This window comes from Mauremys reevesii, linkage group 3 (genome assembly GCF_016161935.1).
Source record: "Mauremys reevesii isolate NIE-2019 linkage group 3, ASM1616193v1, whole genome shotgun sequence".
Taxonomy (NCBI): domain Eukaryota; kingdom Metazoa; phylum Chordata; order Testudines; family Geoemydidae; genus Mauremys; species Mauremys reevesii.
In genome coordinates, this window is record NC_052625.1 from 15199756 (window position 1) to 15217624 (window position 17869).

General features: G+C 43.6%; 1 protein-coding gene across 11 annotated transcripts in view; it reads right to left on the reverse strand.

Annotated features, from left to right (window-relative positions):
• The window catches only part of LOC120401063 (WD repeat containing planar cell polarity effector), a 301239-nt gene that overhangs the window by 62252 nt on the left and 221118 nt on the right, over positions 1-17869 (reverse strand). For all 11 annotated transcript variants that reach the window (XM_039530641.1, XM_039530637.1, XM_039530632.1 and 8 more), the window contains one exon: positions 17236-17299. In XM_039530641.1, coding sequence (XP_039386575.1) covers positions 17236-17299 — 64 coding nt within the window. The remainder of the gene's footprint in view (positions 1-17235; positions 17300-17869) is intronic.

Sequence of the window (17869 nt, forward strand, 5' to 3'; positions counted from 1 at the left end):
GTGACTTGAACATTCAAATAGATGATGGGATTTCTGAGTCAACTCAGGATTTCATGGCCACTATGACAACCATGGGTTTAATCGCAGATGACTGTAGGCTAAGCTCATATAGTTGGCCACACGGGATCAGAGAGCTGTATATTATTCCCATGGCATGGGTCCATCGTTGCCACCTGTAATTTGAGGTGAGTGTCCACCTATCCTTAAGGGAAGAGGGATCTATTTTGATGGTCTAACCTTTGAGGGTAATGCCTCTCTGACACGGATATGCACCAGCAGCCGGGCACAGTTTTGCTTACTGTAGTAAATGAAGAGTACTTCCTTGTAACTGAGCTTCTACGAGGAGGAGTCTGCCTAGTCATACTCATGGGATGTGCCAGCTGGTGCAGCTCTGATGGTGGAACCTTAGCTAGCCACGCCCACTGGAGGGCTCACAACATGCCCCCTCCTGTCCCTACCCTCACTGTTTCAGAAGGTTTGAGGGGTGAGGCTATAAAAGGGGAAGTGGTGCTCATACTGCCTCAGCTCCTTCCACTGCCTGTGTTGTAATTAGGACTAGGGTGATCAGATAGCTAGTGTAAAAAATCGGGACGGGGGTGGGGGTAATAGGTGCCTATATAAGAAAAAAGCCCCCAAAATCAGGACTGTCCCTATAAAATCGGGACATCTGGTCACCCTAATTAGGACTCCAAGGAAGAGGAGAAGACGGGTGGGGAGTGTGAACATGCAGAGTCCATCTTGAAAAACCTCTGTTACAAGTAAGTAACCACAGAGTGGCTTCTGCACATTCCCACTCATGGGCTAGACTGGCTAGCAGTACTCCTTCAAAGGAAGCTGGAACGAGGAGTTCTAATGAAAATGCAACTGTAGGACTGCACTGCCAAATTGAGCATCTGGCCTAGAGGCTAGATCCAAGGCATGCTGCTCTGTGAAAAGTATGGATGAACCTCCAAGTAGCAGCTCTCCAGATCTCTATAATTGGCGTAAGTCTGAGATATGCGGACAATGCCACCTTAGCCTAGTAAAGTATGAGACTTAATTCCCTGGAGAAGAAGTATTGAAGCCAAAAAAGTATGTCTCCTGAATGAAGCGTCTAATCCATCTAGACAACAATTGTCAAGAAACAGGTTACCCTTTTTTATTTTCTGCACAGGAAAATAGGAGAACATTGAAAGTTCTTTGTCCTATCTAAAGAGTAAGCCAAAGCTCTGTTTACTTCTAAATCATTCTAGTAGTGCGTGTATCATGGCTTCAGCCCTATGGGCAAGAGGTTTGGGGCAAAAAAGATGAAAGACTGAAAGATGAAATAAAGAACATTCTCCCAGAGGTTCCTAAGGTTGTTTCATTAATTGTGTGAGAACCAAGTTAAGATCCCACAGTGGAGGGAGACCCTTCACGGGGGATCGCTAGGTAAATCCCTTTACTGACTCATGTGTGAATACTGACTTATTGTTAACCAGAGTGTGAAAACCAATATGTCTGATAAACAGCGTTTAATCGAATATAAAGACAGAACAGGAATTTTGAGATTAAGCATGATTTGGACTGGGTCTGATGAAGGAGGTATGCTATTTTCAACTGCCCACATAGAGAACACATTTTAACACACTCCATTTTCTAGTTGATTCTTTCCTAGAATTAATTAAAATAGTTTGTACATCAGCTGAACATGAAAGCTTAAAGTTAGTTAGAAACCTATCGTTCACGCTGTCAGCTGGAGAGAGTTTGGGTCAGGGTGACAGATTCAACTGCTCTGGTGGGTCAATAATTTGGGATAGACTGGAAGGGTCTTGAAGTTCCCTGTCAACAGGTGGAGCAGGATTGGGAACCCTTGGTGTCTGGGCACAAGCCAGGGTGATTAGAATAATACTGGTCTTGTCCGACTTTATCTTGTGTATGATTGTGACGAAGTGGGGCTGTTCTTCATGTTCCCTCTGAATACTGTGGGGGGGCCTCAGTTCCTGGCCGACCTTCTGTCGCCTAGCAACTAATGGCCAAGCCCTTCCCCCCCTGCAAGGGGATGCTAAAGGTGTGGGAGAACAAAGAGGTTAGGTGACCTCCTGGCCCAGGAAAGGAACTCAGGAGAGGAGGAAGGGCTGGAGGGGGTTGTCAGTCTGGAGCTGGCTGGGGATCAGGAGTGAAGTGCAGATTTGGGGGTCTGGCTCACTGCCCCCCAGAATGGACCAGGCCGAGGGGTCCGGTTCGCTGTACCTACAAGCTCTGTTTTAGATGTGTTCCTGTCATCTAATAAACCTCTGTTTGACTGGCTGGCTAAGAGTCACGTCTGACTGCAAAGTATGGGTGCAGGACCCTGCGGCTTCCCCAGGACCCTGCTGGGGCGGGCTCGCTGTGGGAAGCGCACGGAGGGGCAGAGGATGCTGAATGCTCCAAGGAGAGACCCAGGAGGTGAAGACGTGTGAGCTTCTTGCCCTGAAAAAGTCTGCTCCAAGGAAGAGGAGGCTCCTCAAAGTCCTGACTGGCTTTGTGGGGAGCAGTTCCAGAGCATCGCCCGGGGACTCTGTGACAATGACCTTCAGCACAGGGTTGGGGGGTGGGAAGTACCCAAGAACCCTTGATTCCATAGTAGGAGAAATGCATCTGAGATCAAACAATTGTCTATCCCCACCCTCAGACCAAACATCTGACACCTCATATTTATTTGGTTGCTAATAGGTCTATGGCTGGGTGTTCCCACTGTACAGAGATTCCCTGGGCTCCTGATGTCTTCAGGGACCAGTCTTGTGGTAGACCCTATTGGGTTGATCTACTAGGTCATTGTTCTTTCCTGCATATATAATGCTATCAGAAATACACTATGAGCAATGCACCATTGGCACACTAGCGCTTCCCTATAGAGCCAGGGAGAGTGGGCTCCTCCCTGCTTGTTTATATAATAAACTGCTGTGGTACTGTCTGTGACCACTTGAACAATCTTGTGTTGAACAGGAAGTAGAAAAGCCTTTAACACTCAATGAATTCTAGAAGGTTTTTGTGGAATCCTGTCTTGGGAGTCAATGACTTCTTGCACTGAAGGTGTGGCAATGAGCTCCCATCCTACATTGGATGTATCCACAGTGACAGTCACTGATGGCGCTGGAGGGGTGTAGTGTCCACCCGGGAGCATATTTTGTGGTTGAGTTCACCACTGTAACGATAGCAGCTATTTATGCTCTGTCTGTAGTTGGCGAACAGCCAGTGTTGAAGGGTTCTCAACTTTAGATGAGCATATGGAATGACATAGTTCGTTGAAATTAGAAGACCTATTAATCAGAGGTAGAATATTACTTGCTGAGATGATTGAGTTTGTAGACTGTGTATGGTTTCAAATCTTTCTCAAGGAAGAAGAGCTCTGTTTAACTGATGGTAGGTATAGATTTAGTCCATTCCAGAACAATTTTTTTTGATTTATCAGGAACCTCAGATTTTCTAAAAGGATACAAGTATGAGAAAATCGCTTTGCAAAGATGATTTTCTGATTATGTTTTTTTATTAGGCAATTATCCAAGTAAAGATAAACATGTATCCCTTTCCTTCACAAGTAAGCTGTTACCACTGGCAGGCAATTTGAATATCCTGGGGGTGGAACACAGGCCAAACGGAAGGACTTTGTATTGGTAATGGTTGTTTCCTACTGTAAAGCTGAGGTATTTGTGATGGAATTTCTTGATGAAGATATTTAGTTTCCTTAGATCCGTGATTGGTCAGAGACAACCATCTTTTTTGGGAACCAAGAAGTATCTTGAATAGAACCCTTTCCTTCTGAATTCCATTTGGACCTCCTCCACCACTTCTATTTTGAGAAGAGCCAGAACCTCTGATCTCAACAGACTCTTGTGAGAGGGGTCCCTGAACAAGGAGGGGAGTTGGGGATTGGAAAAAATCTTAAGCTATATTGGATACCCACTGTGGATTATTCTAATTTAAACTGTCAAATGTGGGACCTGGGGTTTGGTCCTAAAGACCTTACAGAAGGTTGTTTGCCTCCTGGTCTTGATTTAAAATTACTTCTTTGTTGATAGGAGTGCTGTGGATCTCCTTGGATACTTCAGATAATAGTATCTCCTCTACATCAGGTGTAAAAGAAGAGGAGGATGGGTACTATTGCCTTTGACATCTGGAGAGGGACATCCCTGGTTTTCTTCCTGGTTGTTAAGAAATGCCCAGAGATCTGGCAGTATATCTAGTCTCTTTCATTCTTTCTAGTTCTCTTTGGTCCTGATACTGAAAAGACCCTCGCCTTCAAAAGGGACTTCCTCAACTTTTGCTTTGGTTTCTGGTGGCAGTCCTGACAATTAAAGACAAGCTGTCACAAGGTGCTCCCTTTGCTACCCAGTGTGCCATGCTGCCTGGCCCATTTGTATGGTCTCTTATTCACAACATACTCACAGTCTGTTCCTTTCCGCCAGGTGTCCCTTTAATCTCAGATTCCAGGCACTGCAGAACCTAGCAGGAGGATCCTTCCACCCAACTATCTCTGCCACACCCAGCTCGCTCTCTGAGCTCCCCTCTTTACTTCCCATTCCTGCCAATTATATATCTTCCCCTGGCTGAGCTAATTAACTCATTAGCCTGATAATTGCCCACAAGAGTCAACAATCCCCACCATTACAGGCTAATTGATCCCAATTAAGCCTGTGATTCTCCGTTACACAATTACCTAAGTGGGTATGCTGTCACACAGGCAAACCTTTTCATTGAAGTAGCAGACACAGCACCTCTGACCACAGAAGCTGAGGAGTCAAAGATCACCTTCAAGACATATTTTTCCATTTGCTGAGTTTCCATTATGATCACATTTGCCAAACTTCCTCCGCTTGTCAGGAAGGAATTTGAAGGATATTGATAATTTTTCCCAAAGGTGATATTGGAAGTGAGCCATGACAACTTGATAGTTTGCTACCCTTAAACCTAAAGTGGAGGAAGAGAAAACTTTTCCCCCCCCATCTTTCTCTGAGGTACTAGAATGGATCAATCCCCTTTCTGACCTTTAGACAGATGCCTCTACTACCAGAAAGTATGGGGCAGGATGGGTATGAAAACTCTCTTGGGGAATTTATCTGCTTGTTGCCTGGAAAGTGGCTGGATTAGATGAGATGAGCTTAGTTGGGTGTAAAAGCCCATCCAATAAAAGCAGAAAAAATCTGATGGAGGAATGAGAGCCAAAGATGTCACACACTGGGTGTGAGGTTTATTCTACGGCAGATGTTGGTAACTTCAGTGTGGATGCCATCCTTTCTGTTAATTCCTGACATGTAATTGCACCCGCAGACGGAGAATATGCAGAAGACACTCAGATGTTCTGATCGGGAGATGTCTGGTTGTCAGCGTCAGGATTCGCATCCTGCATCCCTTGTGTCATGTTCTTCTTCTGATATTGTATCAGCAATCACAGTAGGAGACTGTGTTCCTTTTCTGGGTTTCACAGATCAATCTGGTAGCTTTAGATACTTAGGAATTAAACCCTGAGGTCCCACAGGTGGTTGCATTTGATCAGAATAAAATACGTGATATGGATGCAGGTCTGAAGGAGTTGGCCAAAAGGGCCATGTTGGCTATGGATGCATATGCCAATTGGACCAATACTCGGCCACTGGATCTGGTTCATAATCCTAGCCACAAAGTAGAAATGGTTGGGATTCTGAATGTCTCTTCTTCAGGGGTGTGCACAAGGGGGGCAAGCAGGGGCATGCCCCCCCAATAATTGGCAGGGCACAGAACTCCTCCAGCCCTGGGGTCACGGTGGTGCGAGTGAGCTCCTTGGGCCCCAGAGGGAGCTGACTGCTTCTCTGGCCCGTGGCCATGGGGGGAGAGCCAACTTCTCCGGCCTTGGGACTGCAGGGGAGGGTGAGCTCCTTGAGCCCCGTGCCGTGGTGGGGGCACAGAACGTGCCCCTCCAGAAGCCATCAAATTTTTATTTCTGGGCACGCCTCTGCTCTTGTTTAAATTGTGGATGACTTGAGGAAAGAGGAAGAACTTCCAATTCCATTTGCAGGAGTGTTTCCAATCTTGGGAAGGTAGAGGAGAAAGCAGTGGTCCTGCTGTCAGTATTAGTGACAGCAATTTGGTCAGAGAACCAAAGGGTGCCTTGGAAGGGGGGATCTGCCATACAGGAATCTGTAAAACCCACCCATCTGAAAGTGTAAACACTAGCCATGTGCAATCTTGACCATCTAAAACCTAAGCTAAAAGTTTCATAAAGCACTTCTATTTAAACACTATTTGGACTGAAGGTTCAGAGAGGTTCCAAGTCCATCGCTGACGGTGGCTGGAAGGAACTGAGTGGCTGGAGGGCTGAGTCCCCTTTCATAGCCTTGCCCATAGAATATTCAGGAGCTTGAGGGGTGGCCCGGGAGGAGAGCTGTGAGCACTCCAATGGGCATTGCTAGTTGAGGTCCTACCATCAGAACTGCACTCACTGGTACAACTCATATACAGCTTCTGTATATTCTGGGAACATACAGAAGCTACTCAGAGAACACTTATTTCACATATGGCAAAAGCAAAATACCTTCTTGTTATCTTTTATCGTAAAGATAAAAATCCAAAGAGATATTTTATTCTGCACTCTAACTGGATGCAGGAATGTAAAGGGAATGGATTCCTTCCTTGAGACAATGTCTCCAAGTTAAAAAGCCACAGCTATCTCGCAGACTCAGAGAGCTTCTGGTGAGAATATCCTTCTACATCTGGATTTTCTGACACCTTAATTTATTGGACAAAAACCCTAATGGCACAAGCTGAAGGGTAACAGTTCCGGAAGACAGGTTTCAGAGTGGAAGCCGTGTTAGTCTGTCTCAGCAAAAAGAACGAGGAGTCCTTGTGGCACCTTAGTGACTAACAAATTTATCTGAGCATAAGCTTTCGTGGGCTAAAGCCCACTTCATCAGATGCATGCATGCTTTAGCCCACAAAAGCTTATAAATTTGTTAGTCTCTAAGGTGCCACAAGTACTCCTAGTTCTGGAAGAGGAGCAGAAGATAGAGAGATGAAAAGAAATATGAGAGTGACAGAAAGGAAAAAGAGGGGGAAAGACAACAGCCATACTCCAAAAACATTTCCCCCCTAATTTTGTAAAAACATAAATAAGATTTAAGGAACAAAATGTCACCTAACAGTATTTTTTCATTAAAATCTCTCTCTTTCTCTGTATGTTACCATCAGTTTCACAGATCTTCTCCCTTTGTCTCCATAGTGTTATCCCTTACCATGCTTGTGACTCTTTGGCTTGCTCTGCATTAGCTTGTCAACCGTAAAGCATATAGGGAAAGACGAATGATTGCTTGAATAGATGGCTTGTCAAATACTCAATCGCCTCCCCCACATCTAATGGCACCAACAGTAGCATTGAAATGAAAGTATATGAGCGGAAGAGCCAGGAGCATCCGAAAAAACACTAGTGAAGGGTGAAGGGTAAAGGAGGAGGAACTGCAGTTCCTCAGAATGAAGGGGTGCGGACTTTCAGAATCCCAAAGCCTGGATGTTTTTGGATCATCTTCTGAGCACAAACACAGGTGTGATTTAACAAGAATGTGGCAAGTGTCTTGGGGCAAAGTAATTAGTTAGAAACTTGCTGCAAACACTGTACTTCCTCTGTGTAGAGAGGCCTGAGTCACAAAAGTTATGATGTTTATCAAGATTTAAAAGTTTAAAGACCTGAAGAAGAGCTTTGTGTAGGCTCAAAAGCTCGTCTCTCTCACCAACAGAAGTTGGTCCAATAAAAGATATTACCTCATTCCACTTGTCTCTCTAAAAGTTGATACTGTCAGCTTACTCAAGATAACAGCTATAAATTACATGGCTCTGGAATGAGTCATTTGCATGTATGGCTAGGATCTACTCTCACATCTACAGATTAGGGAGGAAATTTGGGAGCCTAATTGTCCTTTCTGCCTTTAAAATTTCCCCATATATTAAGTTTAGGGGTTCTGGTTTTCAATATAAACTGAATATAACAACGACTGTAGATTTTCAAGAATTCATTTTAAATAATGTAAGGTGGAGAGCAATTTTATTAAAAATAAGCCGAAAATGGCAAGATTCCCTTAAAGGGATTTTCAACAGAAATTTCATCTTGTAAACTTACAATCAGTATTTACTTCCTGTTCATGCTCTCTGCAATTTCATTCCAGCTCACAGAGCCACATGATGAGCAGATTTTGTTTAGGTGGCTACAGTGTCGAAACTTAAGATGTAAACAATAAAATGAGACTGCTTAAAATGTCTGATTATTTAAAAAAACAAAACAACGTTTGTGTGACTTTTGAGAATGAAACCACCAGTTTCCGCCCAGATGTATGCAGCTGAGATTCACAAACCTGTAAAACCTGTCTGTTTTTTTTAAAAGGAATTTACAAGACACTAAAATATCCAAAACAAAACACTAAAACGAGTAAAAATAGAAACCAAACCCTACAATCCCTAATTTTGTACATACACAGATTTATTTATAACCACTTTTTCAGACTCTCAGTCAATGGGTTCCTGGATCAATGATGATATGACCCAGAGAAAATAGGATTTTCTGTCCAAATCCTCTCCTCTTCTTCCTTCCCCCATGACTAGTGATAACCAGGGCTGCCCAGAGGATTCAGGGGCCTGGGGTCTTCGGCGGCGGGGGGCCCCTGCTTTGCGGTAATTCGGCGGCGGGGGGTCTTCCGCTCCGGGACCCACCGCCGAAGTGCCTCGAAAACCTGTGGTGGGGGCCCCCCGCCACTGAATTACTGCCGAAGACCCGGCGCTTCAGCGGCGGGTCCCGCTTCCGCGGTAATTCGGCGGTGGGGGGTCCTTCCGCCCTGGGGCCGAAGACCTGGAGCGGAAGAAGCTCCGGGGGCCCAGGCCCCGTGAGATTTTTCCAGGGCCCATGGAGCGAGTGAAGGACCCCGCTCCAGGGCCCCCGAAAAACTCTCGTGGGGGCCCCTGCGGGGCCCAGGCCCTGGGGCAAATTGCCCCCCCCTCAGGCGGCCCTGGTGATAACACTAAAATCTTCTGTCACCTGGGCTCAGAATCTGAAGGTCATTTTTGTCTTCTCCCTTTTATTCTCCTCTCACACCAAGACTGTGTCCAGATGTTGTTTCTTCCTCTACGAGAGCTTCAAGACTCACCCACCCTCTGTGTCTAAATAGTTAAAACTCTCAGCCATGTCTCAATCATCGCTTGCCTTGATCACTGCAGAATCTCGTCTCTAGTCTTCAACATGGCCCTATACAAGTATATAGGGGCGGCTCCAGGCCCCAGCACGCCAAGCACGTGCTTTGGGGCGGCAAGCTGCGGGGGGCGCTCTGCTGGTGCCGCGAGGGCAGCAGGCAGACTGCCCTCGGCGGCTTGCCTGCGGAGGGTCCACCAAAGCCGCAGGACCAGAGGATCCTCCGCAGGCAAGCCGCCGAGGGCAGCCTGCCTGCCGTGCTTGGGGCGGCAAAATGCCTAGAACCGCCCCTGCAAGTATATCCAAAATATGGCCACAAAGATTTCTCACCTGTCACTCTGATTACATCACCCCACTCCTTGAATCACTTCCCTAGCTTCTCCTCCATTACATCAAATATAAACTTCTCACATTCACGTATCTACATAACTTTGCTCCTTCTTGCTGATCCAAACTAATCTCTTATTTAGAGTGACCGAATGTCCTGATTTTATAGGGCTGGTCCTGATATTCGGGGCTTTGTCTTACATAGGTGCCTATTACTCCCCCACCTCTGTCTCAATTTTTCACACTTGCTATCTGGTCACCTATTCATGCCAGTGATGTGAGTCTCGATACTCCAGTAAGTCTGATTCTTCCACACGCATCTCCATGCCTTTTTCATGCTGCAACCAGTACCTGGACTATCCTCCTAACTGTGATCCATAATGCCACTCACTCTCATTGTTATATGCCTCCTGAGAATACACTTCTTCTCAGGTGTCCACAAAAATTAAGTCAATAACATACAGTCACATCTGCACTCTGGGCATAAGAGAACCACCAAGAGGTGCACATCCCTAAACTGGGTACCACCTACACGACTGTATTGCTTTAATCCTAGTCTTTCTTTCCCATGTCTCCTCCCTACTGTTTGTTCCCCTCACTCATTTTGTCACAGCTAAAATTTAGAATGTAAGCAAATGTATGCAACTAGGGCAGGGAATATGTCTTTGTAGGTTATCACTTAAGTGCATCTCACACTTCTGAGAACTATACAATAACAGGACAGATTGCGAGCATCCGAAGATCAAGTGGGGAAAGGATAAGGTTTGGGATGAACAACAGCGAGTCCCCAGATTGAAAGGGTGATGCCTTTCAGAATCCCCAAAGTACGGATGTGCTTGGACCAGTTTCTGAGCACAAACAAAGGTGTGATATAACAAGAATGTGCAAGTGCCCTGGGGCAAAGTAATCAGTTAAGAGCTTGCAGCAAACACTGTACATCCTCTGTGTGTAGATCTGCCGTGGTTGTCAGGCGAGAGGGGCCTGAGTCAAAAAAATTATGATTTTCATCTAGATTAAGAAGTTAAAAGTTTATACTGTCAGCTTGCTCGAGATAGCTGAAAATCAGATGGCTCTGGAACAAGCCTGAGCTTACAAATATTTGAATATGTAGCCAGATTCTGTCCACGTATATAATAACGTTTATATCGATTATGTTTAGGGATTCTGGTTTTTAGTTTAAACTGATTGTAATTTTTTTTAAAATAATAAAGTTGGGGGAAAAACAACTACAGAAAATGACAAAGTTCCTTTAAATGTACTTCCAACAAACAGAAATTTGCACTTTGTTTTCGGTAAATTACAGCCTGTATTGCTCCCTGTTCATGCTCTTGGATTTTCTTCTTGGTCCTGTGGGAAGGCACTCAGATAGTATGGTAATGGGGACCCTATCAGCACCTCAGATAGATAGAACAGCAGCCTGGTAAGTGGCCTTTTTTCGTGCGGTTATGCAGAGTGCTTTGACATAGGATGCAAAACATAAATATGACAGTTTAAAAAAACCTATTGTAAGTTCTTTTTAAATACCATTTTATATAACTTGTCATACTAATTAAACCCCCAATTTATGCCCAAATGTGTGCAGTCAATCTATATAACAGGAGTCCAGGATTGTCTCTCTCTCTGTCTGTCCTTTTGACACCTAGAATGTGTGTTGGGTCCATGTGTAGTGATGGGAAGTGCTAGAAGTAAGCTGAGAACTCTTGGTTTAGAACATCACCTAGTTCAATCATCACTGAGATTCACCATCTGCTAACATCTAATTTTTAAAGTTCTCAGTCATTTTCGCCTTATGTTTTCCGAATTATGCCCATATGACAGCACAGGCTTTCACCTCATATTCAAATTAACTTACCAAAGGGGATTTTACTAGGAAATTACAAAACACGAAATGAGGAAAAAAGAGAAACCAAAACCCAGATTCCCTTATTATGTACATCAATGAATGAAAACAAAACGATGTCATAAAATTCTTAACATGATTGTAACAGATTTTTTTCACATAATCAACCAAGAGATTATCACGTCAAATATCACATTACCTATCAGAAACAATCAGAAAAATAGATTTTCCTACTGGCTATCAAGAGTATGTTGAAATGGCTGGCTTTTACCATTTAATAATTTGATTAGTTCCAGGAGCTGCTTTTTATGCTCATCTTTGCAACTTATGCAGAGCTAGCCCTCAGTGAGCAGAAGTCATCTGAAACACTGTTGCGCATATGTCTATAGGATATTTCTGGGCAAAATTCCAACATTTCTTCAGAAATTACTTACTTTCCTCATCAGTGTTTCACCCAAGATCTGACACTTTTATTAATGTGCCGGTTGCTCGGGTTTCTGCTACCTTTGCTACAGTGGATGGCCTTTTGAATTTTCAGCAGCGGAGAGCTGGAACACACTACAAAAGGATTTAAAGCTAACAACCCTTATATCGCTTGATCTTTTCTGTCATAGATTGGATCAGTCATCGTCCAATACATGTAACTGTTATTCATGATATATTATGTCCTCTTCTATTTTACCTTTTTTTTAATTGAACTTTGTGAGAGTTTATAAAATTGATGGATTTGTATGTGATGTGGTGCTAGGAGCGTTGCAGAGGAATATAGCAGTGCCTGAATGTGTATTATTATAGCATCATGTTAGTGATAGCTGAGGAAGAAACTTTCAGTATGAATCCCTGTCTTCAGATAGTTTTAATTTTATGAAAACAAAGAGATTTTGGACTGAATTTTCTCATCCTATCTCACAATCCCAAGATAGTTTGTTATAAAGGCTTAAGAGAAGGGTGCACATACCACATGCATTACGGTCTAAATTTAAAAATATATACTTAGATTGTAAACACTTCAGGGCAGGGACCATCTCTTTGTTGTATATGTTGTGTGCCTAGCACAATGGGTCTGAAGCCTCCATGTGTTACCCCCACGCAAATAAATAATAATTTCTGTGGTATACATGGCTTTGAATTTCCCAACTGTTGTATGTTTAAAATTTCAGCCATATGACTGTTACCTAAATGTAAGTATTGCTTGTTCATTTTTTATAAATGAGCATTTTCACTTCACTGAGTGGTGCATAAGCAATGAGAGGCTTACAGGGGAGGTGTATTTTGATGGGGGATTTGAAAGAGAGAGGGTGGATCTTGCTTCCTGCACAGGGTTAGGGAAAGCATATTAGGCACTAGGAACTGCAGGGAAGGCCAGGACACATTCTAAAAGGATTGATTCTGAAGCCAGGAGTAACTGAAATGTAAAGCATTCCACTCATGTAAAACAGCTGTGAGATCAGAATCAGGCCCCAAAAGAGCAGTTATGGGGAAGGGAGTAAAGGGAGTGAGACAGAGCAAAAGAAAAGATGAGCTGTGGAAGGGGAGAGGGAGCCAGTGGATAGGTTTGGAAGGGGAAGAGATACCAGAGCCACTAATGCACAAATGTAACAAAAAGCACATTACAAATATACTCAAATAACACCACGGGCCCCAATTCTGCTTTCACAGACATGGTTAAAATTGCCACTGTCTTCCTGTGTAAGCCAGGGCAGAAATTTGCCCTGAGGGTCTAATTTTGACCAACAAAAGGAGGGAAATGCAAAGTTAAGCCCTCCATTGTAGTATCTTTTGCTGCTAGTGAATTGTGTCTGCAGCTTCCCCAGGGCAGGCATGGGAAGAGAACACCACCACTACAGCACGCAATAATTGTAAAAAAGGTTCAGAATAGGCTTTCTGCTATTCTCCCAGCAAAATAGCTAAAGGTCTACATGTCTTCAGTGTTTGTGTTGACAGAGCATCCATCACCCCAAAAGGGGCTAGGTTTGATGTTAAGTGGGCAGAATTAACACCAAAAAGGGACCTAATTTGTATGAATGATCTGAAACAGGCACAAAAAAGAGGGAAAATTATCTTAATTTAATATTGATCTTAGTTGGAATAACTTTCGGTTTAAAGTCCTCTCAGAAGTGCTATCAACAGGAAGTTGGCGTCTGATGATATGAAATTTTACACATCTGTAGACTAAATTAGAGATACAAATACAAAACTGAGCACTCAGGGATACCATTGTACAGATCTGTGTCATTCCCTGGAAAACGTCACGGGATGCAATTGGGATAGGTTACAGTAAAGACACATCATGGAAGCATACGTTAGTGACTGCATAGTTAAGTTTGCTTTTCAGGCCTGGTATGAAGTGTAACTTCACTTGTGAACCCCAAGCTGCCTGACAAAAACTTGTGGCTGTCGTTGCTTCTCTGGGCAAAAAGTAGCAGAGAAAAGAACAAACCATCAGGTTCATAGAGTGGACTTTTAGAAGAGTAACTCATTTTAATGTTAATTAGAGATGAGCTAAGGAGATGATCTTGGACATGGGTCAAATTTAGAATAGAGTTCCAGGTCAAAACTGCACCAGATCTAGGGTCAGGTTTAATATCACCAAAGTTTCACAAGCTCATGAGATTTCAGCCCGGAGTGGCAGACGTGTTGCTAAATTAGCCGCCCTTGTGAGAGTTCTGCAATCCTGAATGGTGAGCCATCGGCTGTTTTGTTGAAATCTACAGTATCTTGGGGCTAAATCCAAACTAGTCTGGGAAATAGGCTCTTTCCAGTTTTAGATGCAATCTTGAACCAAAACTACATAAACAAGTTCTGAACCAGCAATTCCAATAAAGCCTCACTTGTTCTCCTTGAAATATAAGGGTGGAGAGCAGGGCTGGAATAAGGCACAGATACTACAGGGACACAGACTGCTCTGGCCTTTGGAGTCACATAGTGACATCAAAATCAAGGGCTTTGGTCAGGGATGGGGTTATGGGGTGACCCCTTGGGAGTGTGCCTAGAATGCCAGATTGCCTAGAGTCAACCCTGGTGGGGAATATGAGTTGGTTTGGATTAGAAGTCCCACTGTGGACCCAATCACCTCTAGAAGTTAATAGGAATTTAGTGGTGGTCGCGCCACGTACCAACTTGAAAATATACCCCCAAGAACCTCAATTGACTGTTTTTTCAAGTACAGCATCATTTCTGGGAGCTATTACAATCATCAGTAACCATAATGCTGTAGCTGAATATAACAATAGGACTCAACGGGTTGAGACAAGACCTTGTCTTACACTGGATTTTTTAACCACTGGTGAAGCTACTGTTTTAAGCCTGGGTAACTACATTGGTACAAGCCATGTTACACCCATGCTCTGCATCTAGATTAGGGGATTGCCCCATAGCACCCACATTGGTATAGTTACACTGGTGGGTAAAACCCCGGGGGAGACAAACCCCAAACCGCAAGGCTAGACAGAGATACTTCTCGGTGAGTTTGGAAATCACAGCTTTACTTAATTATACTGACAACCAATGGGCAACAGAGGCTGACATCATAGGCCAGGTGGAGGTAGGAGTCGATATTTCGATAGATAGAGTAGGGATAGGTTGTGATGGACCTTGAAAGTAGCAATAGAGAAGGGGGAGTCAGTGGATGGAGGCAAAGAGAGGGGAGCACAGACAAAGCAATGGGCTAGCAAAATGATCTTTTAGCAGTATTTTGTATGGATAGGAGTGGGGCAGGCTGCATTTGTCAAAGCCAGGGGAAAGGATGTTGCAGTAACCGAGGCATGAAATGATGAGAGTTTTAGCTGTGTGGATGGATAGGAAAGGCTATATCTTAGCGACGCTATGCAAAAAGAATTGGCAAAATTTAGACATAGCCCAGAAGCGAAGACCTAGAGTGAGGTCGAAGTTGAACATCCAAATGAGAGAAATGCATGAGACAGAGATGAGCAATCCTACACCGATGCAAAATCCAGCGATTTTGTTCTCACTTCAGTCTTGTCTACACAAGGATAAAAGGTATTTTAAAAAATTCTTTAAATTCTGGGTAGGATCCAAGGGTTCATCTTGGCCAGCTGAGATGTGCTAAAGTACAACCTGTCCTGACTACACTACAAATGTAACATGTGTTAGTTAACTTTTAAATAAAACACCCTTTCAGCTAGTCCAGACAAGGCCTTACACGAGTGTATATCAAGAGTCACTCCACTGAAGTCAATGGACTGGATTCTCCAGTGGCCAAGTTCACTTTGTGCCACATACGCTGACCCAGTGTAAAGTAAATTTAAAGTGTCCAGAGATTTGTGTTGGAGAATATCCCCTGTGTAAGAATCTCCACCAGCACAAACCTGGCGACTTCTTCCTGGGATGGAACTCCCCCTTCTGGCCCAAGGAGGAAGGGGACATGCTGGCAAGGGGGGGTATCAGAGGAGTAGAAGGGATATGATGGAGCAATTTTTGGTGTTTGGGACCTTATGCCTTAAATTACAGCTGCCCCCTTGCTGATTTAGTGTACACCATGCCAGGTGGTTAAGAGTCAGGAACTCATGATTGGCTCTCTCTCAGCCCCCCCCGTCCACACACAACCAATCTCTGCTCAGGCACAGCGAGAATCAAGCCCAGTGGTGTTAAATTGGTGAAAGTGAGAGCAGAATCATTTCCCAAGCCTCTCCATGGTTACAGATCTCAACACTGCTACATCAAAGTCTTGTGCAGCAAAGGTTATATTATTGAGAGAGCGAGAAAGAGAGAGAGGAGAAAGATGAGATGAAAAGAAAAAAAACAATGTTTGGAGGGGGTATAAAGAAATACAAAAATATGTAATGATTTCCCTAAAAGTATGATATTCCCATCACATTCTTTTGATGCACACTTAGAAAAGTTTATCATAGTATACACATCTTTCTAATTAGATGGAACAAGCCACATGATTAGAGCTGTGGAAAAAAGCATCAAAAGATTCACGGAACTCTTTATATAATTAGACAGGACTTTTAATAACCCATAAAAGAAGGATTTAATTGTATCATTTAACATACAATTTAAATATCAAGATCAAACTAGCAGGGCAAGTGACTTAATGGGATAAATAATATTAACATCTAGTGCCAAAGCTTAATTTAAACAACAGAATGTCTTCATTATGCAAAAGAGTCAAGCAAATGAGACTTTCAAAGGGCTTTTTTTTTTTTTTTTTAAGAACAAGCCCTTTCCCTATTGTTCTTTGAAAACAACTAAATCAGCTGCATAGCAGCAACATGCTGAGTGCCGAGGAAAGAACTACTGGCTTTGTCCATCTGACCTCACTGCGACATTGTGGTGCAAGATCCTATAAAACAAGAGCCTCCAGCAGCCCTTGCACACAGGACCTTTTAAGAACCAGTTAATTTTACTTTTGTAGCTAATTAAATGGGAGGGCCAAAGAGCGCACGAAATGTAAAACTGCTTGGGTTGACGCTGCAGCTTTGTTGTTTTAAAAGTACCTGGAGGAGCGTTCATAATTTGTCACTTTCCACAGAAACCTAAGAGACACGCTGAGAGCATTCAGGATCCCCAGGATACGGTCTGCTCTTGTGTCCTGGCCTCTGCAGCTGTACTTCTTAAAGGAACGGATTAGAAACATTTAAGCTTATTAGAGTGAAAGATGACATGCACCCACATCTGACACAGGAGGAGGAGGAGGAAAGTTCAAGAATGTATATATTAATTCCTGAAAAACATAAAACAGTCTCGAGGCCCTGGCAAGGAAAATGTCAGCAACTCAAAAGCTACTAGATTGCTATTGACCAGTTTCATGATGGCAAGGGGCAAGCCAAGTAGAATAAACCCTTCTCCAGTATGTGTCTAATACTGCAAATGACACTGATCCTTTTTAATGTGCACAAAAGCTGACAACTAACTCATCTCGGGAACAGCCATCACAAAGCCATCTACAGGAATGACTCACCATAAACAGGTCACGAGCACCTATGTCAACAGCGAGCAGAAATGCCTTTTCAAATCTCTGATACCTGCAAGAAAAGGTGAAATGTATCATTTGCTGAGGAGGGGAACACCAGTTTGAGAGATCCAGCGTACTCTGTGGTAATGTGCAGATGAACTGACAGCTGGTAAAAAATCTATGAGGTGTGTTGCCTCTGTTTCAGTTCTCATCTAAAACATATATTGCGTTTATTATGAACCCCAAAAGGGAGGCCCCAGGTGACTGGTGAAATCATTTGTGGGATAGCCTGGAGATCACAGAACTATGAAATATGATGATAGCAACACTACTGAGCACTTTCATCTTCTAAACATTTTAGCAATCAGCATGCTTTGATCTAGCTAACGTCAATGGGAATTGAGGGTGTTTAGCCTCAGATAGGATCAGGACATAACAAATTAATCCTTATAACAGCCCTAGGAGCTAAGTAGGTAAATATTATTGGCCCAGTCATCCCCTCCCATGGTAAAACTTGTGAGAGAAAGAGCTGGGGAGAAATCTGTGAGGATCCTCCCCCCCAATAAAAGACTAATGTACTCACTCCAAAATTGTCAGGACTCCAGGGGTACATGTGGAAGGTGCGTGTCTTGCACTGGTT